The sequence below is a fragment of the Neolamprologus brichardi genome, chromosome 12 (assembly GCF_056152115.1).
Source record: "Neolamprologus brichardi isolate AB-2024 chromosome 12, ASM5615211v1, whole genome shotgun sequence".
Lineage (NCBI taxonomy): Eukaryota > Metazoa > Chordata > Actinopteri > Cichliformes > Cichlidae > Neolamprologus > Neolamprologus brichardi.
Genome location: NC_142115.1, coordinates 1,239,052 through 1,262,082, shown reverse-complemented (window position 1 = coordinate 1,262,082; position 23,031 = coordinate 1,239,052). Strand labels below are relative to the sequence as shown.

Sequence of the window (23,031 nt, the reverse complement as noted above, 5' to 3'; positions counted from 1 at the left end):
TTTTACATGTTCTGATGGGGATAGATTTGCAAAACATTGCATATTTACATTTTCCAGTGTTCCAATTTTTATGAGTTTGGGGTGGTGATAGATGTGACATTTTTAGTTAATATGTGGTTAACATTATGGAAGTGCATGTAACCCAAACCACAAACCAACCTGAGCTCTCACTATAATTCTTCATGGGAAACACATGAGGAAGTGCACAGTCACGACGGAGAGGAAGATTACGGAGACTCTCAGCTCGTCACTTCATGATGATGTTGTTGATGTTGTGGTTTTTAACAAGTTGACTATGTTGGTCTCAGTCCAATTATAAGCATCACTAATCATTTGTGTGTTTACTTTTTAAATATGCTAAGCATTGTTTTTGTTTGTTGTTTTCTTTCTTGCAGACCATCTTCAGCCAGAGCTACACCTGTATTAGGAAAGGTAAGAATGGCAGCTATGCATTACTGCCTATTGTAAACACGGTCTACCTGAAATTGTACACTGCTTCACTGAAGCATTGCGTACGCATACATCCTATTTCTCCATCCAAACGAGGAAAGCGGCACACTGGAAATGCTACCAAAATTTCAAGATGTCCCAGCCAGAAGTACAAAGATCACAACAATGTTTTTCATATTGTCTAAGGTCTTTTGTTTCACTCATTTATGAATCATAAAAGTATTTTACTGCAAAAGTGGTTAAATGAACATGAAACCTGTCTTAAATTAAAGACAAACAAACTGCAGAATAAAGCCAAATAGAACAAATACAACTGAGCTTGTATAATTTCATCTCTCCTATATTTGATTCCATCATTTTTCACTTGTCAAACTATTGCTCCATCCAGCCAGCAGGATACAGAGGTGTGGGCCCCCCCAGTGCTCAGGTGTCACTGGAACAGCAGGCCTACATGTTGCTGACAGATCCAGAGAGGCAAACCATGGCCTACTACCTGCAGGAGTACCAAGAAGGACATATAGGAGTAGAGTCTCTGACCATGGCTCTGTTTGAGCTTTTCAATACACATGCAAAGGTACATCGCTACACAGCACCTGACTCCATATCTGTATAATCCTTTCTTCACTATAATCGTATCTTAATTTGTTTTGTTTTGTCTTCTTCTTTCTTCCAGTTGTCCATGTTGTCTGAGATGAGGAGACTGGTGGCGCCACAGGATCTGGACGTGTATGATGGACTGGTGTTGCAACATGGAAGGGAGTCTCACCAGTCCTGGTGTGGAGGCCTAGAAGTGTGGCAGTCTCAGGGCCATTGTAGCCATATAGCCCCTGTGATCCATGATGCAGAGCAAACCATCCCTGCTATGGTTGGTCCTTTATTTATTTATTTTAAGTACATTGTGTGGTGTAATGCCCTTAATGTTTTGACTTGTCTTGAAGTGAAGTGAAGTAATCGCTACGTTATCATGGTGAAGGGGTTTGTGTGTCCCAGGAATCCCAGGGGCTATGTTGATAGGGGGCTTTTGCCCCTCGGTAGGGTCTCTCCCATGGCAAATTGGTCTTGGATGAGGAACCATGGGTGATTCACTACCCTGGAGCCAGGCCTGGGGAGGGTGCCCAAGGAAGAGCACCTGCTGGCTGGGCCTTAGCCAATGGGTCCTGGCCTGGTGTGGGACAAATAAGGGACATGGGCCAACTTTCCAATAGGCCCACCACCCGCAGGATGCGCCGTAGGGGTTGGGTGCAGTGTGGGCCGGGTGGCGGCCAAGGGCAGAGGCCCTGGTGGACAGATCCCTGGCTACCAAGGCTGGCAATTAGGACATGGAACATCACCTCTCTGGTGGGGAAGGAGCCTGTGCAGGTGCGTGAGGTTGAGAGGTGACCTAGACCCTTCGGACCAGAGAACAGGTCCTGACTGTCATCTGTGCTTATACACCAAACAACAGCTCAGAGTACCTGGCCTTCTTAGAGTCCCTGGGTGGGGTACTCGAGGGTGCTCCCCCTGGAAATGCTGTTGTCCTGCTGTGACTACAGTGAGACCTGAAACGGTGTGATTGGGAGGAAAGGCCTGCCTGATCTGAACCTAAGCTGTTCTGTTACTAAACTCTTGTGCAAGGATATTTGGCATGTAGGCTGGAGCAGCCAGGGATTAAACCACCCTGAAGCAGTCAAATAATTTCTTGGTAGCAGGACCCCTGGGGTGGGTAGGTTGCCAATGAAAGGTGAAGAGTCTGGATATTGTAGGGCTGTCTTATTTGATATGCCTCTACAAAGTTGTGTGGACATCAGGGCCAGTACCTCTGAATTGGCAGACAGGTGTGGTGGTTCCCGAGAAGGACTGGAGGCAGGCTCCGACTATAGTTTCTCAGCCTCCCCGGGAAAGTCTATGTCAGGGTGCTGAAAAGTAGAGTCAGTCTGTTAGTTGAACCTTGGATGCAGGAGGAACAACAGTTTTTGTCCTGGTCCCAGAAGACTGGACCAGCTTTTTATCCTCTCAAGGATATTTGAGGTTGCATTGGAGTTCGTGCAGTCAGTTAGATGTGATCTATGGACCCAGAGAAGGTGTCGCTTGGAGTATACTGTGGGAAGTGCTTCAGGAGATCAACAAATGGATTGGTGCTGCAGTTGCAGTAATGCAGACGCTCTATCGCTCTATCGTGGTGAAAAGAGAGCTGAGTGTAAAAGCAAAGCTTTCAATTTACTGGTCACTCTACATCCCTACCCTCACTGATGGTCACGAGCTCTGGGTAGTGACTGAAAGAGCAAGACTGCATGTATAGGCAATGGAAATTAGCTTTCTCCAAAGTGTGGCTGGCCTTTCGCTTAGGGTGAGGAACTTATCCATCTGGCAGGTTCAGAGTTAGAACCACTACTTCTAGACATCGAAAGAATCCAGCTGAGATGGTTTGGCCAATTGATTAGGATTGTCTCCTGGGCACATCCTGGTGAGGTGTTCCAGGCATGTCCCACCAGGAAGAGCCCCTGAGGACCCAGGACATGCTGGAGAGCTTATATATCTTGGGTGGCCTAGGAACATCTTTGTTCCCCCAGTTACGATGGAGGTGGTTGGGGAGAGGGAGGTTTGGGCTTCTCTGCTTAGGCTGCTGCCCCCGCGACCCGACCCCGGATAATCGGAAGACGATGGATGGATGAATTTCTTATTGGTTAACTCATGCTGGTGGACAGTTCTTTTTGTGTATGCCTGCATTTCAAATGCATCCTTAAAGATTTCATACTTTAACGTTACATATATAAAGTGTAGTGTGATGGTCTGTGTCTGTTTTGATGCCCCAGGAAGACTTGCTGTGGTAAATGGAACCATGAATTCTGCTGTCTACCAAAATATCCTAAAGGAAAATGTCCAGCCATCTGTTTATGACCTTAAGCTGCAGCACACTTGGGCTCTGCAGCAGGACTATAACCCAAAACACACCAGCAAGTCCACCTATGAATGGCTTAAGAAAAACAAAATAAATCGGGGGCGATCGTGGCTCAAGAGTTGGGAGTTCGTCTTGTAATCGGAAGGTCGCCGGTTCGAGCCCCGGCTCGGACAGTCTCGGTCGTTGTGTCCTTGGGCACGACACTTCACCTGCCGCCTACTGGTGTTGGTCAGAGGGCCCGATGGCGCGATATGGCAGCCTCGCTTCTGTCAGTCTGTCCCAGGGCAGCTGTGGCTACAACTGTAGCTGCCTCCACCAGTGCGTGAATGTGTGGATGACTGGGTGTGTAAAGAGCTTTGGGGTCCCTAGAGGGGACTAGTAAAAGCGCTATACAAATACAGGCCATTTTACCAAATACTTTGGAGTGGGCAAAGTCCTGACGTGAATCTGATTGAGATGTTGTGTCATGACCTTAAAAATGCAGGTCAGGTTGAAAACCCTCCAGTGTGGCTGTATTACAACAATTCTGCAAAGATGAGTGTACCAAGATTCCTCCATAGGACTGTAAAAGATCCAAAATCAGTTATTGCGAACGCTTGATTGCAGTCGTTGCCGCTAAGGTTGTTGCAGTTATTAGGTTTAGGTTTAGTTTCGATTTCTCTACATAGGTTTGGATATTTTCCCCCCTTTATAATAAACACCTTCATTTAGAAACTGCAATTTGTGTTTACTTGTGTTATGTTTGTCTACTGTTTAAATTTGTTTGATGATCTGGAGCATTTAAGTGTGACAAACATACAAAAAAAACAGGAAATCAAGAAGGGGGCAAACACTTTTTCACATCGCTGCATTTGCTTGTACAAATATCTAACAATTTATAGGGTTAGATAGGGTAAATGCGCCTTTACATAATTAACAGTTCTTAAATACATGTTTTTCTGTCTTTACGTTAATCTAACCTTGACTCTCTGTACTCAACATGCACCATGTGATGGCTACAGATGTTCTCGTTTTATTTTTCTGAAAAAGTCATTAGTCCGTGACAAGCTGTGTTTCTAAATATACAAGATCTAAAATCTTAAAGATAACGATTAAAGAGGCAACATTCACTATTCATGTTGGATTTTTGTATGTCACTGCCTTTTTCTGAATGACAGGGTGAAACGCAGGCTTCGAGTGAACCTCTTCCACCCTTCAGAGCTGCTTCTGTCCAGGCCCAAAGAAGACCATTCACGGAGAAAGAGTTCAATTACAAGCCTTCAGCCAAAGTGGTGCAGCCCATCTCTTGCCTGCTCGTCACTGGTCCCACCCATTTACTCCAGGACTGTCCCCACAAGCCTATTAAATCCCTTCCCACCAGCCAACACCAGCCAAAACCAGCCTCCCCCCACCATGCATGCCCTGGTCCCACCCACTACACTTCCCTTCATTCCCTCCAACACACCTGCCAGAATTCCTTCCAGCTCTCTGATTCTGAACACCACAATAATCCCCATTTTGATTACCATGCCCACCATCATAGCCAGCCCATTTCAGGTCACCACACCTGCCCAGGTTTCCTGCATCACCGGGACACCAGCTCTGCTAAACCAGAGACATCTATCAAGTTTTCTTCTAGATCCAGCTCCTACGAAAAGTCTTCCGTCTTGTCAATGTCTGCATCCTCTTCAAAAGCAGCAACTCCCCAGCCATCCCCTCAACCATCTCATCATCCCTCACCATGTCCGTCCCCGTGCCCCTCTCTCATCACGCCTGCTGCTCCACCCTTTAGCACCGACCAACGCTGCTCACCTGCTCTCACACAGAAAGTCATTGTAACAGAAATGAACCGGCTCTCAGCAGAAGCCAGACCACAGCAAAGAGGTAAATGGTGTGTATGTAATACTTTTCTGCTGTATTTGAGCACACAAATGTTCTTAAAGCATGTCTCATTCACCCATTCAGACACACTTTTGTTTAAAAGCTTTTGTCTATGCTCAAGCACTTTTAACCAATATTCTCTGATGGATCCATTGGGGGTAACTTGGAGTTAAGTAGGTACAGTCTGTGTCTCTGTGTGCTTGTGTTGTTTCTCAGTACAGAGAAACACTCAACTTGTAAGGTAAAATGTATTAGTAGTAACCAGAACAACACATGTTTTGTGACTGGCGGTTGCCCTGCTGATATCTTGATGCGTGCTCAATCATCCAGGGAAGGAAATCCCCAAAAGTTGGTTCTGTTCATCTGGATGTTTTCAGTGGGAGAAACATTTCATCATCATCCAAGTGACTTCTTCAGTCTCAGCTGACTGCAGGTTTACACAACCTTATAAACAGTGCATTTGCACAATGTACCTCTGATCAATGGCCATGAGTCCCATTCACACAGAGTTGGGGAATGGCTGCAATCACAGCATGTAAGATGGTGACAGATGTACCCTTAGGCCCCTCCTCCATTCAGAGATGGTCTTTCCCTTTTCACGTAAATGGCCTCCTTGACTCCGCCCTCAAACCAGCGTTCCTCCCTGTCCAGGATGTTACATCCTCATCATTGAAAGAGTGTCCACTGGCCTGTAGGTGTGAACAGACTGCAGAGTCCTGGCCTGACGAGGTGGCTCTTCTGTGTTGTAGCCAGAGGTTGTTTGGTTTCCCCGATGTATAAATCCTGTAAATCCTCCTGCACTTAACAGCGTACACTATGTTACTCTGTTTGTGTCGGGGACCCGATCCTTGGGGTGAACCAGTTTTTGGTGCAGCGTGTTTTGGGGTTTAAAAGCCACAGAGACCCGGTGTTTAGAAGAAATGTGTCTCAACTGCTCCGATACTCCTGACATGTACGGGATCACTACAGGTTTTCACTTAGGCAGCGGTTGTCCTTCAATTCAATTGAATTTTATTTATATAGCACCAAATCACAACAAAAGTCGCCTCAAGGCGCTTCATCCTTCATCCAGCTTCGTCCTTCTCTCCTGGATCGGCTGGAGCTTTCTTTAGGAGCCTTTCCAGCTTTGACAAACATCCAGCTGGGATAACCACATTTACTCAGGACCTTCTTGATGTTCTTCTGCCTCCCTGGCTGCAAGGTGTTAAATAATCAGGCCCCATCTTATCTTAATGACCTTGTAGTACCGTATCACCCTATTAGAGCACTTCGCTCTCACACTGCAGGCCTACTTGTTGTTCCTAGAGTATTTAAAAGTAGAATGGGAGGCAGAGCAATGGTGAGGGAAATTCCACACACACGCCACACTTGTAATTCACACTCACTCACGTGCTGGTAGTCCAGGGATGGGAAGCACAAACAAACCAGGGAATCTAGTCATGGAGACAGATGAGAGAATCAACACTAGGAGAGTTGCTTAACGTTCCAGTGACGAGAAACACCGAGCCGCCGTCTTAAATGCTGGCCAGGAGAGGCAGGAATAATGAGCCACAAGTGAGCTCCGCCCAGGCTAGAGAGCGAGGGAGAAGAACAACAACAAATACCTGCAGCCTGTTTGAGCCAGCCGGGGAGACGCAGGGACCATGACAATTAGGCTTAAGACATCCTGTTTGATAAAGCACAGAGTTTAGGTTGGATCCGGTGATCCTCAATGCTCCATTCGTTCTGCTGGAATTGGTGTAGGTTACTGGGGGATTCCCATGATGCAGTGAGTGTTTCTTCTTCAGTCACTGTGTGTTTAGAAACCTCTCTGCATATAAATATGAGTTACTATTAATATCTGGCTCTCTTCCACAGTGTGTCTTTGTCCTGAGCTTGGCTCTGGTGGAGGTTTCTTCCTGTGGACGTTTTTCTTTCCCACTGTCGCCAAAGCGCTTTTTTTCTATATAATTAAATTTGAATTAAATTCAGTGAATGCTAGCTAATTCCTCCCCCCAGGGGCCACCCTGTCACAGTTGTCAGACAGCGGCCAGACTCTGAGTGAGGACAGCGGGGTGGATATAGCAGAGGCAGGAGGCTTCAGTAAGGATGGCAGCCCACGACCTAGCAAAAATCACCGGACCCATCTGGAACAGCCAGGATTTCATGCACTTTCTCCAGGGATTGGCAGACAAGTGAGTAGCATATCTTTTAGTGTGTTCAAAACAAGCAAATCAGTGCTTCTTTAAACCCAGTTTTGTTTGTGATTTCAGAATTCACTGGATCACCTCTTTTGTTGCTTTAATTTCTATTTTAATCGGTCAAGTTTGCAAACTAAAACCACAAGTTCTTACCAACAAAATGACAGCAGATATAACGATGTGATTCATTATGGAGTGTCCCACGAGATAGGGCTGCTCGATTATGTCAAAAATGATCATCACGATTATTTTCACTGAGATCTCGATTATTTGACGATATTTATTTAGCAATAACAATGTGTTGAATAATGACTTTAAAGATTGTCAAAAATAATATAAAATAGTGCAAATACTGATAACAGTGCAAATGTTTGCAGTATAAGAAATAGATGAAAAATGTAAACATCTGTGTTTAGTGAACTTTGCAGTGTTGCTCTGTGGTGCAGCTACGACACTGTAGCAAAGTTTACACACTGTGTCTACTTGATCCACGTCTGACTGAACCCATAATGTTTCCACACCACTCAAGTTTTTTTTACCTCTTTTCAACCAACAGCAGTCACTCTCCTCTCCAAATAACTTCTGCTCAGCTTTCCGAGCTTCCCTCGGGTCCTCTTAATCAGCGGTCCCCAACCCCCGGGCCTCGGACCGGTACCGGTCCGTGAGTCGTTTGGTACCGGGCCGCCAGAGTTGAGGCTCAGGTGTGAAATGTATAGTTTTCAGGGTTTTTATCGGTTTTCAGCGTTATTTTGTTATCGTTTTTATCGTTAACTCGGTTTTCCTGGGTCTTTTCACGTGTGTTATGAATAAATCTTCTTTTATTCGGTACCGGTACTAGTTTTATTTTGTTGTATTTATCCGCGACACCGTGAAAATATTGTCGGGCATAAACCGGTCCGTGGCGCAAAAAAGGTTGGAGACCGCTGCTCTTAATTGTTGTGACACGTGTTCGAAACGCAGAGAGGTGCGCTCGATTTGCCACACGGAGCAGCGCGAGAGTAAAGCACGAGGGAGGGGCTAATAATCGGTTCAGTCATTGTTAATGATCGTTGAAAGCCCAGATCGTAATCGAGATTAAAATTCGATTAATTGAGCAGCTCTACCATGAGATGACGTCATACTGATATATCACTGTGTGAAAGCCAGTGTTCATTTCATTGACCAAAACATTTTTATCATAGTTTTTGGCAAAAACCTTTTGTTGACAAAAAGAAGATAATAAAAACTATGAAGAGCCGCATTAGCAACAAATACAAATATATATTATAAATATTCTGGAGAGATGAGATACAATCAGAGCTAATTTAGTTGTGTAGAAGAAAGGCTTCGGCAAAACTGAAATAGCAGAGGTAGATTAAAGTAATCTCCTTAGTGATCGTTTAGACAACGGTCTATGATTGTGATCTTAAGACCTGAAGTTACTTTGTGGGCACCTAAACAAAACTCTTAAAAGCTTTATTGAATTCAAATGAATTCTTGTTATTAGCATTAGGCTAGAACACGCGAGGAAAAGAAGGGAACACAGTAACATTAGACTCAGACTCATTGACGTGTAAATAATGCTCCATCACCTGAAGAAAATGAACTGTTTACTATATTGAGATTTTCAGGTGTTCACCTACAAGCTAGTGGCTAAATTGCATGCAGTAAGATAGTAGCTCTTCTTGCTTTGTTTCCCAGCAGTCTCCCTCACCTGTACCAGTGCCTACTGCTGTGCTGGTACGAGTGTTGAAAAATTCAAACACCTTGGGCATCGCAATAGAGGGTGGAGGAAGTACACGCCAACCTTTGCCTCGCATAGTTTCCATTCAGGTAAGAAGCGTTAGAAGGTTTCAAGTAAGTCTCTGTTTAGAGTCTTCCAAGCAACAAAATGTACTGAAACTGCAAAAAACAGTAAAACGTAAAAGAAAATCCCCTCTCGCCCTTGTGGGTGATCCGTCCTTCAAGCTTGAATTTCGGATGTTGTTCCTGGGATCTGCTGGAGCCCCTCACCTAGTGTCACTGCACTGAGTGCTCCGATTCCCACTGGGACCACTGTTACCTCCACCCTCTTATCTTCTCTGAGCCCTTGATGCTTCTCAAGCTTCTTGTGTTCCTTCTTCCTGATGTTGCTGTCAGTCGGTATTGCTATGTCCCCTCAGAAGATCTAGTAGATGATGTGAATGCAGCACTATGGAAGATATCTACCACCACCATTACTGAGACTAACAAGCTGATCTACATCATGGCCGCAGCAATCAGTGAGAAGCTTAGCTACAAGTTGAACAAGGAGCAGTACCCTGCATGCAGAAGGAGACTAGAGGCCAAGATCAAGGTAGAACGGGGGAGGTAGCCAACTATCGGAGCTGCCGAAAGGTGCAACAAAGGAGGTGCCCAAGAAGTACAGCAAGCTGTCCATAACTGAGGCCTTGGAAACTGCAAAGCAAAGTCTCACAGCCTTGGCCGCTTGAAGGCATACACCAGAAAAATAGAAGGCAGCAGAATAAACCAGCTGGTGTGCTCTCAGTGGCAGGTAACAATATGAGAACAGCACCACCAAGGCTGGAGACCAGGGGTTGGCAACCCTGGGCACGTGTGCCACAGCTGACACGTGAAGGGTTAACTGATGGTACAACCATAGCTGGACTGGCAATCGGGCCCACTGGGCATTTGCCGTTTTTATGGGCCGATGATTTTTTTTGTTTTGGGTTTTTTCTTTGTAGCGGTATAAACAATAAAAGGTGGTGGATTGGGCAGATGCTGGCCGGTGTGTAACAATAAGTCAGTTGTTTGGTGGTGGCTGTGGCGGAGCTTCCACAGAGGCATCAGGTGGATGAGGGAAAGGGGAGGCAGGAGGAGGAGAGACCCGAGGCGGTGAAGTGAACTTCAGGTAAGAAGTTATGAGCTGCAGGCTATCTGGTCAGATATAAACCAAGTTTAGTTTATTTTCGTTGTGCTGACTTTTTACAGTCAGCTACAATAACTCGTACTGCTACTAGCTAGCATGACGGAGTTTCTATACAGCTGGGTGGTGCTATGATGTTACTGATAGTGAGCTTTATTTTATTCATAAGGTTAGTTAGTAGAGTTTCCAACCGTCCCGTAAAAACAGAATCGTCTCGTATTCAGAGAAAATATTACGCGTTTCGTATTGAGGTGAAAAGGAGAATAGTTTGTCTTCAGCTACAATGAAAAAGACACAAAGCTGATTTAGTCTGTGTCTTTGCTGCACAGCTGCCTCTTCTCCTCTCATTCTCTCCTGTTTCTACTTCAATCATGAAACTGATCAATGATCAGCTGATCGTCTCTCTTGTTTGTTTATCGCTTTGCGCCAGAAAGAGGAAACCAGCTGATGTCGCGCTAAACAACAGCAGCACGTTTAAGCTTAATCAGCTGTTGTTAGAATTTATTTAATATTAATTTCTAGTATCAGCTGATGTTTGCTGGAGCCACAGCTGTAAAGCTGCTGGTCATGATGGTTTGGATATGTGGTGAGAGGGAAACATGAAGATGAAACCAGGAGATGTCCTTACTGAATCATCAGAGCTGAACAGCTGATGGAGAAACAGGTTTACCTTTTAGGTGACATGGATGAGTTGAAGTTATGAACTGTTTCTGAGAGACAAATAACACCAGGATCCTTTTCTAAGTAGCTGACAGCTGGTAGCTGTGCAGGGGCGGGTCTAGCAAAGTGTTGCCAGGGGGGCAGGTAGGGCATTAACAGGGAGAGGGGGGCACAAAGAAATACTTTCCTATTCTCATTTAAAATGTCTGAATCTTACAACCAAAGTTTTTATCTGATGTCAAATGTATAGAAATCGTGCATATACCAACAAGACTGTACATCACTGTCACCACAGCGTCTGTTTTCATTCAAAGGCTTAATGGCTTTAATACCTGGGGGGTCGGTCTCTCGTCAAAATGCCAGAGACGATGTTTTGTCCCAGTCCAGCTCTGGGCACGACACGCAGTGAATTAATCTGAGAAGGTGCATTAAAAAATAAATGGCCGGGCCAGCGGTGCACATCACAAATTAGCTTGCATAGACACGTTAGTTGTGCCGCTTCTTAATGACGGTATCTTAGCTAACAACCACAACTACCAGATTCAACTTGTAATTGGCTAAAAATAACTTCGCCTAGCGGTGAGAGGGACGCTGCTAGCTGGCAGTTTTTTCAAGCGATGTTGAAATTTCCACATTCTGACACTTCAAAAGCTTCAGCAGCTGTTCGCTCAGCACAGCATCAGCACCACGGAAATACACGGATACATCCGTAGACTCAGGACAGAATTCACAAAGTGTTTTTGGGACTTTCAGGTGTTTGGACCAATGTTTTCTTTCTGATCAAACCAGAAAGCTTTAATGAGCAGCTTGTTTGTCTCACATTAACTGGTTGGACACAGAGGACATCGAAATGCAGCTGATTGAACTGAAAAGCTCGACTGTCAAAGTTTGCAGAACTACGAAGCAGCTGGAATCCACAGCTGTGCGTGTTCATGGAGCTGCATTTTGCATTTCTGAGGAAATTTTAGATGGCATCATCAGAAAGGTTGCCGACCCCCGCTGGAGACGAAGCAATACTGGAAGAGCATATGGGAGAAGGACACAACCCATAACAGCAATGCTGAGTGACGAGTGGATCCAAGAACAGACCACAGCAACCTCGCTGAACAGGGCCCAGTAATCATCACAGTGGCAGACATCCCAGATGAAGAGTGAAGAGTTGGACAGCACCAAGCAGGGAGGGAAGCAGGCAGATGTGTGATTACACCAACTTAGCATAAACCTTTATTTATATTTTAAATTCAGTCCAAGTGTGTTTCAAGCTGTAGTTGCCTTGGACTGTACTGTAACTTCAAGAACAACAAACAGAGGTTCTGTCCATGAGCGCCTTAATCCTGCTAACATTATTGTCTTTCTATTCTTCTCTCGTGTTCCCGCTGACAGAAAGGAGGCTCGGCTCATAACTGCGGCCAGCTGAGAACTGGCCAGGTCATTCTGGAGGTTGACGGCATCCCCTTGCAAGGCCGGGAACACAAAGATGCTGCCAGGATCATTGCTGAAGCCTTCAAGACAAAAGAAAAGGGACACATTGACTTCCTGGTAGTTGAGCCAGGGCTCTAGTATTGGAACTTTGCACTTTATGCAGCTTGTTTAAGAAAACACTGTTTTACGTGACAGATGCTAAACTCCATATGGTGTTGTCCTATAATCAAGGCTCATATTTTATTTTCAGGGAAAGGATTATTGGACTGATGTATCAGGTACTTGTTGATTGCACTCTACAGACATTTGCACAATTTAAAGTAGGTAGTATGATAACAATTGTTATAAATACCTGTTTAGTTTTTTCATTTTATTTAATTGTGTTTCACTTGAAGAGCTGTTAGCACTAATTGATGCTACAGTAATACTGACAACAGCCAATCATACCAAAGTGAGTGAACTTGGTCTTTAAGCATTAAGCTTTTCATTATTTAGAGAATCCAGAGAAACACAACTGTTTACAGTCTCTTATGGCAAAGAGCAACAGTATTATTGCACTCGCCAACTTAGCAAGTAGAACTTCAATACAAGCATACAGTTAAGTCAGATTAATTGCTTAATTAGAAAATCCATCATATGGACTAAACGTTGGGCCACCTACACATTTTATCTCCAGTAGCTTTTAATACATCTCCTTCCACAGTTATAGGCATTGATATGGAGTTGGTCTGTCTTTGAGCTTCCACAGCTTCCACCTCTCTGCAAGGTTTTTCAGCGTGTCTGTGGGAAGTTTTGCCCATTCGTCTAGAATAGAGATTGACAGACCACGTGACTTTCGCGCATTGCATGCCGGGAACTCGTGGCAAAACAATCCAAGTACCGCATCAAATGCAAGCATTTGCAGCACCGCAAAACGTTCATTCTCCGGTTCCAATAAATTCTTGGTTTTTCTTTGTCCCCCAAAAAAGTTCTGTACAAAACAAAGGAGAACAATGCCGGTCCGTACAAAGACAGACTTGATGAAAAGTCAAAGAAAAGGTACGAGAAAAAAAAATCAAAGGAGTGAAAGGTTTAGACCCTCATGAGCACACAGAGTGGACAAAATACGTGCTGCCCAACTTTCACCACGCTCATATTTATAATCATACGGTTCTTGGAGTGAGTGCATACACTCATGAAGTTCAGTAACTTCAGGTCACTGCAACAAGCCCAGGAACAGTTTACCGACGGATGGGTACAGGACCATGAAATGCACCGTGTAGAACGAAAGACCATCGTACGTATCATAAGTTTACCAGTCTCACAAATCATCTTCATAAATACACATTCGTTAACCGTTTATTAATAGGACCTTTGAGCTCAACGGTAATTAATTAGTAGTGGAAATAATTTCTGGTTCATCACAGAAATGTAGCAGTGACAATAATATTGTATGCTGTAATCGTACTGGGCTATTAGTGATACAAAAAAACTGTTTTACCCTGTGAATAAAAGTATGTGTTTTTGTCAATGTACCATGGTAATAACAGAAACGCAATATTGTGTCAGGACAATTCACTATTTATGCACAATAAACAAAGGAGCATAGCGACAATTTCTGTTCAGCGCCAGACTTGCTTGTAACCTATATCACCAATTATGTTAAGAAAAATGACGTATTAACTACAACAGAAGACTGACCTTTGTGTGAATGCTTGGAGCAGACTAACATGTGAGCTGGATGTTCTGGGACGTTATATTTGGTCTTTGAATGGCTGCAATCCAGGCCATCGGTCGCCTCTTTGTTACTTCGGAAACATGGCTCGAATAATTTCTCTTCAACGACGTAATCCGATAAAAAAACTATCTCTTTACCCGTCGGCTTCCCGTGGCTGTCATGTGACCGGCTGTTGCAGTTAATAATACAACAGCTTCTTGACATTTTTGTGTTTCTTTTTATTGCTGTGTAACTGATTTCAATTGAAAGCCTGCGTGCGCTAGTACCTCTTGCCACGAGTTCCCAGAATTCTTTGCGGTTTTACCCTGAATGACGTCACATTTTCAATCTCTATTGCAGTTCTGAGATCAGCCACTGATGGTGGAAGAGAGGACCTGTGTCACAATCTCCATTCTAGTTCACCCCAACAGTGATGGGGTTGAGGTTCTGTGCATTTGTATGTCAACCAACCATGCATCACTGTACTTGCATTATGATAAATGGTGAATGAACTGATTCCTATATAGCGAGCTGTTGTTTAGTGAGCTGTTAGGAATCAGTAAATGCTTCAGAAAAACGCTTCAGTCCATGTTGGTCCGTTTTAAGATTGCCAGTAATAAACATAATGAGTACCATGTGATCACAACTGACAGGGTTTAGTGATAAAAGCCAATTTACAATTAAAGCTGCAGGTGGGGAAAAGATGAGCAAGCAACTCAAGCAGACTAATAAGTAATAAGTGTTTTTTCTTTTTTAGTGACACTAGTTTTATAGTATTTAAAGCTCCACACAAATACAAATGGAATATTAACTTGTACATATTACATGAATAACTAAAACAGTTTAATTCTAATAAATATTATAATAACAACACTTTATTATATCATTATAATCCTACTCCACCTTTAACGTAACTCTATTTTTTCACCCAGCTGTATATGTTTGTGCCATCCTCACCATGAAACCATGTCCAAACACATATACTGTAGATATCAGTGAGAGTCACCATATATGATTATGATATTCACGTTTATACAGAAAGCAGTTTGACCAACTAACTGAATGGAGGAACTCACAGTTACAGCTGTTGCTGAAAAATACATCATATAAAATTATATAAAATCTCTGGACGTCATCATCATCAGTGTGCTGCATCACTCCTAATTAGAGTTTACAAGGATTTATTGCAAAACTGTTGAGATAAAGTGCTTTGGCTTTACTGGGATACTAACAAAGTTGATTAATATTTATAAAAGATAAAATCATTCCTGTTCTTATCATTGATAAATACTATTAAATATTGAGTGATTGTATAATGAAATGGCTACAGAAAAGAGTGATGCTTCTGAAAAAGTAAAAATCATTTCAACGTCTTAGTTATGGTTGTGAAAGGTTTTCAATCATTCATCAGTTGAAGGGACTGACTGCCTCATGTTTTGACATGTGTGGTGAAGCTTTCGATTGCTGCTGTGTCTTTTGCACAGTTGAGTCTGTGAGTTGCAGAGAAAACTGCAACATGAGTGGTTTTTCTGCTGTGAGAATTGTACCAAAATGAGCCCATAAATGTCTGGGAACATCGGAAACTCGTTGCTGGACTTTTGGGAGAGAAAAGCTGTTCAGGCAGCCAATGCACAGACGTCTTTTATCATAAAGCCTTGCTGTTTTAATAGACACAGCGTGCCACTGTGGCAGCTTGTCCTGCTGAAACATGTACGCCCTTCCATAACAAAAGGTCAGTGGCAGCTTGTCTTACACACTCATGTCCCATCAGTTTACCATCAAAGGAGCTTTATCCACAATGTGCACAAACAACCAGGAAAAGCCTTCTCAGCCTGACAGGTTCCAGTGTTTGTGAAGGAGACACTTACACACCTGTGAAATCAAGAAACACTTTGTTTTAAAAATGGGATCCGAGGCAAGAGCAGCTTTCAGCAACAACAGCCAGTTGCAGCTAGAAGATGGTAGTAATGTGAACAATGGAAGCAAACAGACAAGAAGCAATTGTGAAACATGAAAGGTTTCACTTTGGTACATGGTTAATGGTTAATGGATGCCTTTTCTTCAGCTCTGGTCCTGATGGAAAGCCATTGTTTTAAAGATTTGAGATTCTATTCTGAATAAAATATGAGTTTTTGAGATTTGCACATCTTTGCAAAATCATGACCTAATTTTAAAACTTGCCAGACACAAAATGACTTTATGTTATGTCCTGAGCTAATAAAAAATTAAATCGGAAAGAGTTAAGAAAAGGTAACTCGTAGATTCTTCAAACAAGCACCACATATCCCAGCTGTTCTCTTGGCTTGGTTTGGTTTTGCTGCCATCACAGATGTCATGAGTGTGTGTGTGTGTGTGTGTGTGTGTGTGTGTGTGTGTGTGTGTGTGTGTGTGTGTGTGTGTGTGTGTTGAAACCAAAATGAACTGAGAGCAAACTCTGTCTCAGTTCAAGTATATTGACTTTATACTGTTTTTAAAGACATTTTACACAGTGTTCAAGCTTTTTAGAAAAAGGTGATTGTGGCTGATTTTCCTGTAAAAGATCTGCTGTTTACTATTGTTACTTGACCTTAGGGGAGGAGGAATGCTTGACATGAAAATGTCCATATTATTATTATTATTATTATTATTGCCAAAGGTGAGAAAAGAGGGTAAATGGCAGCAGTGGCATTCAGACAGCGTTCAAATAGGAAAGCTTTCATACTGGTTACATTCTTACCTTTTATAGTCTCTCAGTTGCAAAAATGATTCAACCAATTGATTGATGATTCAACAGGAACTTCCAGTTTTTCTAAATTTAGCTGACACTAACAATACACCGTAGTTGGTATAGTTTTGGTGCAGTGGTTGTAAACCTCTGTTGTAGAAAACAGTAGAGACTCAGTCAGATCTGGGACTTTGTTCTATTTAAAGTGTTTATTAATTCCATAAGACATGGTGGTCTTGGCCAGTGCTATTTATTATGGCTTTATTGTATTTTTGTAATCTTATAATCCCATCACAGTAGTTTAGTGATAAGATCTGCTGCGAATGTAGGGTTTGAATGTCTGGATTTATCAATGAAGTGTTGATTAGAATACTGCGCAATTTGAATAACGTATAAAAGTGTTTTTGTTTGCTTGTTTTTAATCATGAACAAACTATTCAGACAACATATACATATATATATCAGAAAAGACTTCACATATATTTATAAAGGTGTATATGGAGTAAGTGATGAAAGGATAAAGGAGTTATATACACGATTATGTAATTACTTTGTGGCTGATGTAACTGCTAACATCCCTTCTAAGTTTTCTTGCCCTTGTCCAATCACAGCTGTTACACCATCAATAACTATTTAAAACCATTCACTTGTTTTTGTCTATAAGGGATTTCGCAGTATCTTTGTGAAAATGATTGAAATATTCTTAAATTATCTTGAAGACTTAATAAATAAGCAGTGTAATAAAATATACACCCTATTTACTTAATAAAATTAAGGTAACAGATTAAAAGCTGTCATGTTCCTGGTTTATGTTCCACTTGGTGTCTCTTGACCTCAGTCTTCCACACTCACATCTCTGTGTCGTTCAGCCTTCCCAGTCATGTACCCATGTCTGTCTGTGGTCTCCCCAGCTCCTGTGTCAAGCCCATGCATCTTGGTCTTGGTCTCTGTGTTTGTACTTCCTGTTTTATTCTGATAGTCTTCTATTTCATATGTATTATGTTCAGTTTTCTGATTGGTGTCAGCTACGTTTCCCTCTGCTCTGTCACGCTCTCCCTGATTGTAGGTGGTGTCTCTGTTTGTCTGTTTTCCTTCACATCAGTGACTCACTTTACTTACTTACTTACTTTAAAACTAAATATGTTCTCTAAAACGCTGGACAGACCCATGACGCCCTTACCCAGTTAGCTAGCAGCTAATGACCAGCACACTTCAATGCTCAGTGCCTAGTGGGTCTAAGAGCAGCCATTACATCACAATCATCACAACAGCAGACAGTTGGACAGCACCAGGCCCTAACACGGTTCACTCCTACTAGCTGAAGAAGCTGACTGCACTCCATGAACATCTGGCAGCACAAATTAACCAACTGCTAATCGACAGACACCCAGAATGGCTAGCTGAAGGCCAGACGGTCCTGATCCCCAAGAATCCCCAGAAGATACAGGTCCCATCCAGCTACCAGCCCATAACCTGCCTCAGTACCATATGTGAGCTCCTGTCAGGCATCATAGCACCTAAGATGAACAGGCACGTGGCGAAATTCACGGAAAATGAATTGGCAAAAATACCAGATGAGCAAAATGGCAGCTACTGGTCGACAGAGCCTAAGACTCACCAACCTGCACGCCGCCTGGACTGAGTACAAGAAAAGCCTCACATGTGGATCCTGGAATGCCTAAAACTGTACAAGGAGAAGTATCGTCAGCTGGTACCAAAGAGAGGAAGGGAGTCAGAACTCATTAAGAAAGCTACAACCACCAAATACCTGCAGAGGGTCAGGTAAGTCTTTAAGAGTCAGCTTAATGGAGAGAACTAAATCTGGGCAATCAATACCTACGCCCTGCCCGCTGGATAATACGCTGGGTGAAGGAGGGGATAGAAGCCACTGACATCAAGACAAGAAAGCTCCTGACCATGGATGGAGGGTTAGTGAGTGTCAGAACCACAGTCCAGGATGAGACAACTAACCTCCAAGAGTACATCAGGAAGATGGCCACAACCAACCATGTGTTTAGTGAATACCACAGGCAGCAGAAACCCAAGAAAGAGGAGGAAGAGGAGGAACCATCATGGAAGGACAGGCCCCTGCACGGTATGTACCACCTGCAGACGGTGGTAGGACTTCTGGCTGACATCCAGAAGTCCTACCAGTGAAAGACAGCACAGAGGCGCTAATCATGGCAGCACAGGAACAAACTCTCAGCACAAGATCCAGGAGGCTGGGGTCTGTCACACCAGATAAGACCCCAGGTGCAGGCTGTGTAAAGATGCCCAATGTTACAGGCTTGGCCCTTTAAGGGTGAAGCCTGATGGGAAATGTATTTTGGAATGTGTGTAGCGGGACTGCCGTGTGTGGGTGTGTGGAGAGAGAGCGGAGAAGGAAAAAAGTAACGGTTAGCTACAGAAGAGACGGAAAGGAAATAAATAAAAGGAATATAATAACTCCCTCGACAGCCAGAGTTGTGTCGGCGATGCTCGCTGTGAGTAGACTGTTTCAGCCCACTGTATGCGGTGTTCGTGCCTTGGAGAAGAAATAAAGTTCGGTGAAGCAGTTTCCTACGCCTCCTTCGATCTTTTTGCTAGCGGAGTTGACCTGTATAGTAAGCTGTTGCCGGCTACGAGCCAGTTACGGAACTTTCAAGTAACTGCCAGAGGTTTCCTTACTACGGTTCAGGACCGCGGATCTGACGCGGTAACACCCCTGAGACAATCCAGCACATAACAGCAGGGTGCAGGATGCTACTAGGCAGTACATACATGAACGCCATAACCAAATAAGCAGCATAGTATCAGGAACATCTGTGCCAAGGATGGCCTGGAAGTCCTGAGGTCATAATGGGTGAATGAGAATGACCGGGCCAAGATCCTGTGGGACTTCCAGATACAGCCAAACTGATGATGGCTAACTAACTGGACATCGTAGTGGTAGAGAAGCAGAGGAAGATGACCATCGTGATAGATGTAACTGTACTGAATGACAGCAACATCAGGAAGAAGGAACAAGAGAAGCTGGAGAAGTACCAAGGCCTGAGAGAGGAACTTGAGAAGATGTGGAGGGTGAAGGTGACAGTGGCTCCAGCAGATCCCAGGAACAACATTCGAGATCTATGTTCAGAAGAGCGCGGTCCTGGGAGGGAGCAGAGTAGAAATGCTGAATATTTACTGCTTGACTTCCTCATTAACAGCGTGAGGTGAAAATTGTAAACAGAATAGAAAATGTCTGTGTCCTCCAGTAAAACTAATTTAGCCTGATAACTTTCTACAAAACAAAATATCTTGACTGCATCTAATTATTATTACTACATTCAACGAACATTCAGTATAAACAGCCAGACACAAACCAACAGCTATACATTTCAAATTGACCACTTTTACCAAAATAGCTTTTGATACATCTTTAATAGCATGTCTAGCACCTTATAATCAACTTACTGCATTATTTGATTCACCTTTGCTTTTATTGTTTATTTTATTTTATTTTCACTTACTACACACAGGACAGACATGACTGGGGAAAGAAAGAGGGAGAAAGAAAGAGGGAAAGAAAAACAGCGGGGAAGAGGGACGGGGATAAAGGGCAAAACCCAACAAAACAAACAGACAAAAAAATTCATCTATCAATCACCTGGATCACCTGTTGAGAAAGAAAAAAGAGAAAACAACCAAAAAAGAGAGCAATACAATAAACAACATCATGATGATCTATGTGAATATAACTGTAAATACTAAATATTAAACATTATTGTGCAGCACGTAAGATCGACAGCACACAGTGTGGTTTGAGGTAGGAGCCAAAAAGGGTGTAGTTTGTGTGTGTGAGCCCCCGTGTGTACACCTGTGAGCATGGACGCTTGTTTTTAAAAGGTTCCTTCATGTAATGATCTGCTAGAGGGTGTGGGGGGGCCACAGCCCCGTCCTCCAGGCCATGAAGCAGGTATGGAGGAGATCAAGGCTCCAGACATCCAGAGGCCCCCAGAACACAAGAGACCAAGGAAGACCAACAGAGGGGCAGCCGTGCCACTGTCCCAGAAAGAGCTGAGGAGAGTCCCAGATGAGGGGTCACTCAGCAGCCGCGGAGCAGAAGCCAGGGGGGGGTTGCAGTGACGTGCCCGTGAGCAGCCAGCTGTGCCAGAGTGACCGAGCCCCAGGCCGAGAGGCCGAGGGCACCCCACCCCCGAAGTGGCCCGAGCGAGCCCCAGGCTCCAGGCCCCAATAAGCAGGAGCGAGCCGGTGTGTACCTGGGCGCCCATCCCCGGACACAGAGAACCACCAATGCACTGATGTCTGAGGGCGTCTGCCACTGGCAGGGGGAGTGGTGGGGGGAGATAGGCCTCCAAACCTTGGAGGGCCTGAGATGTCCTCAGAGAGGTGGCGTCTGATACCCAACCTGACATATAGACACAGACATACAGACACACACAGATACAAACATCCATTCCCACCCTCATGCTCTCACAGGCAATTACTCAACACTCACCCAACGTGGAGACAGACATAGAGAGACACTGTACACACAATCACACTCCCCAAGCGTACTCTAAGAACCGGGTCTAGGTACCCTTGCCCCTGGAGGGGGGAACTGCACCCAGATCCAGGTAGTGTTACCCTTTTCCCTGGGGTGGGGAGAAGCAGACCACCCTGACTTGGCAGCAGCAGGGAGGCCCCACACTCCAGACCCCAGTCGGACAGCCAACTCCTCCTCCCAGCCCCCCACCCGCCCCATATATGTACATATATGTACATATATGTACATATATGTACAGTTCATGTTCTGTCTTTTAACCTCTGAAACTCACAGAGAGAGGAGAGATTAATGGAGTCACTTTATTAGTTGAACACACAAACTGTAGCAAGTACTGTTTATTGATGAGGACAAAAAAGTACAAATGTGTGGTAACACTGCAATCTCTTTTCAAACAACAGTTGATAATTAGTCATACAGAACCACTATGAAATAAAAACCAAGTATTATGGTCAAATAAAAGGAAAAATGATACTCAGTGTACAACAATCACTATCACATTTACTCATCTAGTAAATGAGCTACAGCTACATTTATGTTGGCGGCTTCCAGGTCAGACATTATTATGAAGCTAATGATTTTCACAGTTTACCATGGTAACCACTACATGAAAAGCACTACTTTAGATGAGAAGAGCCAGATTTTGCTCCATTAGACTTTGAAGCAAATAAAAAATAATGCTGAATCTCATACAGCTGTTATTGTTTAGATGAATAAATATAATCCCACAATACAGAGTTAACAACAACAAAGACTCCAGCTTTCCCAGCAAGTCGTGATGAGCAGTTTCCATGTTTGGAGTTTTAACAACTGATTTGTATACAACACAAAGTTTGGCTCTGACATGTGAGTGGGTGGGGGTCTAGAGTAGGAGTTTATGGAGCACTACAGGCAGTGCTCTGTTCTTCTTTCTCCAAGTCTTTGAGGGTTTTTACAAGGTGAGAAGGGTAAAGGTTTCAGCTGACCCTGAAAGACACAACATGATGTATGACCAGTCTGTTTGCTCAAGTCTTCACGGAAAAGAAATTACTTTTTTCTTCAGTGGCTCATTAAATTCAGAATTTCATCTAAAATCTCCTCACAAACATGACATTTCCCACTCGTGGGACTAATAAAGGTATCTTATCAAACAAAACTCTGATTGATCTATCAACCTCTAAAGCAGAGACAGCCTCTCTGCTTTTAACAGTTAAAGGATGTCTTCTGGGTAGGCCAAGGCTAAAATATGATGAATATATGAATATAAATATGCTACAGAGCAAATAAAATAAAAGTTATTTTTGAAATTCTGCAGTTTGTAAAGTGTTCTTGTAAACCTGCTGCACTTCACCATGGCAACAAGTGTGTGAATTACTTTGTCAGTCTTTGCTTCAGCTTCTGTTTTTTTTTTCAGTTTATTACATGTTGCAGGATAAATGCTGACACCAAGCTGATTAAATATTTAAACACTGATTGCACTGATTGCGTTTGTTCTGTTAACCACCAGACTTCATCTCCCACCACCTCACATCATCATCTTCTCATTAGAGTTGTTGTCTATGTAATCACTTCCTCAGAGGATGCTAACTTTCTGTTTTGTTGTGTACAGGTGGTGCGATGTGCAGACAATTCTGTGTGATGGTTTTTTATTTTCATATTTACAAAAGTCTAACATTGAAGGTTTTTTTATCTAACAAAGCATCTAACTGACAAGGTGCACCTAATAACATGTCCAGTGTAACTACTTACACAGCCTGCTATGATTGAGGTACTTTGTTATGTGGCTGCTGTAG

At 43.4% G+C, this 23,031-nt stretch overlaps 2 protein-coding genes across 3 annotated transcripts in view; one reads left to right on the top strand and one right to left on the bottom strand.

Annotated features, from left to right (window-relative positions):
* whrnb (whirlin b) overlaps positions 1–14,430 on the top strand; it is a 55,063-nt gene extending 40,633 nt beyond the window's left edge. Inside the window, exons 5-11 of one of the 2 annotated variants that reach the window (XM_087848863.1) lie at positions 396–432; positions 839–1,024; positions 1,124–1,315; positions 4,486–5,191; positions 7,187–7,362; positions 9,052–9,180; positions 12,296–14,430. In XM_087848863.1, the coding sequence (XP_087704989.1) occupies positions 396–432; positions 839–1,024; positions 1,124–1,315; positions 4,486–5,191; positions 7,187–7,362; positions 9,052–9,180; positions 12,296–12,472 (1,603 nt within the window). In that variant the 3' untranslated portion in view covers positions 12,473–14,430. Of the gene's footprint in view, positions 1–395; positions 433–838; positions 1,025–1,123; positions 1,316–4,485; positions 5,192–7,186; positions 7,363–9,048; positions 9,181–12,295 lie in introns of both variants that reach the window. The other variant, XM_087848862.1, reaches the window with a different exon arrangement.
* Positions 14,431–21,553: 7,123 nt separating this feature from the next.
* The window catches only part of stxbp1b (syntaxin binding protein 1b), a 35,743-nt gene continuing 34,265 nt past the window's right edge, over positions 21,554–23,031 (bottom strand). The window contains exon 20 of the mRNA XM_087848858.1: positions 21,554–22,225. The gene's annotated coding sequence lies outside the window, so the exon portion shown is untranslated. The remainder of the gene's footprint in view (positions 22,226–23,031) is intronic.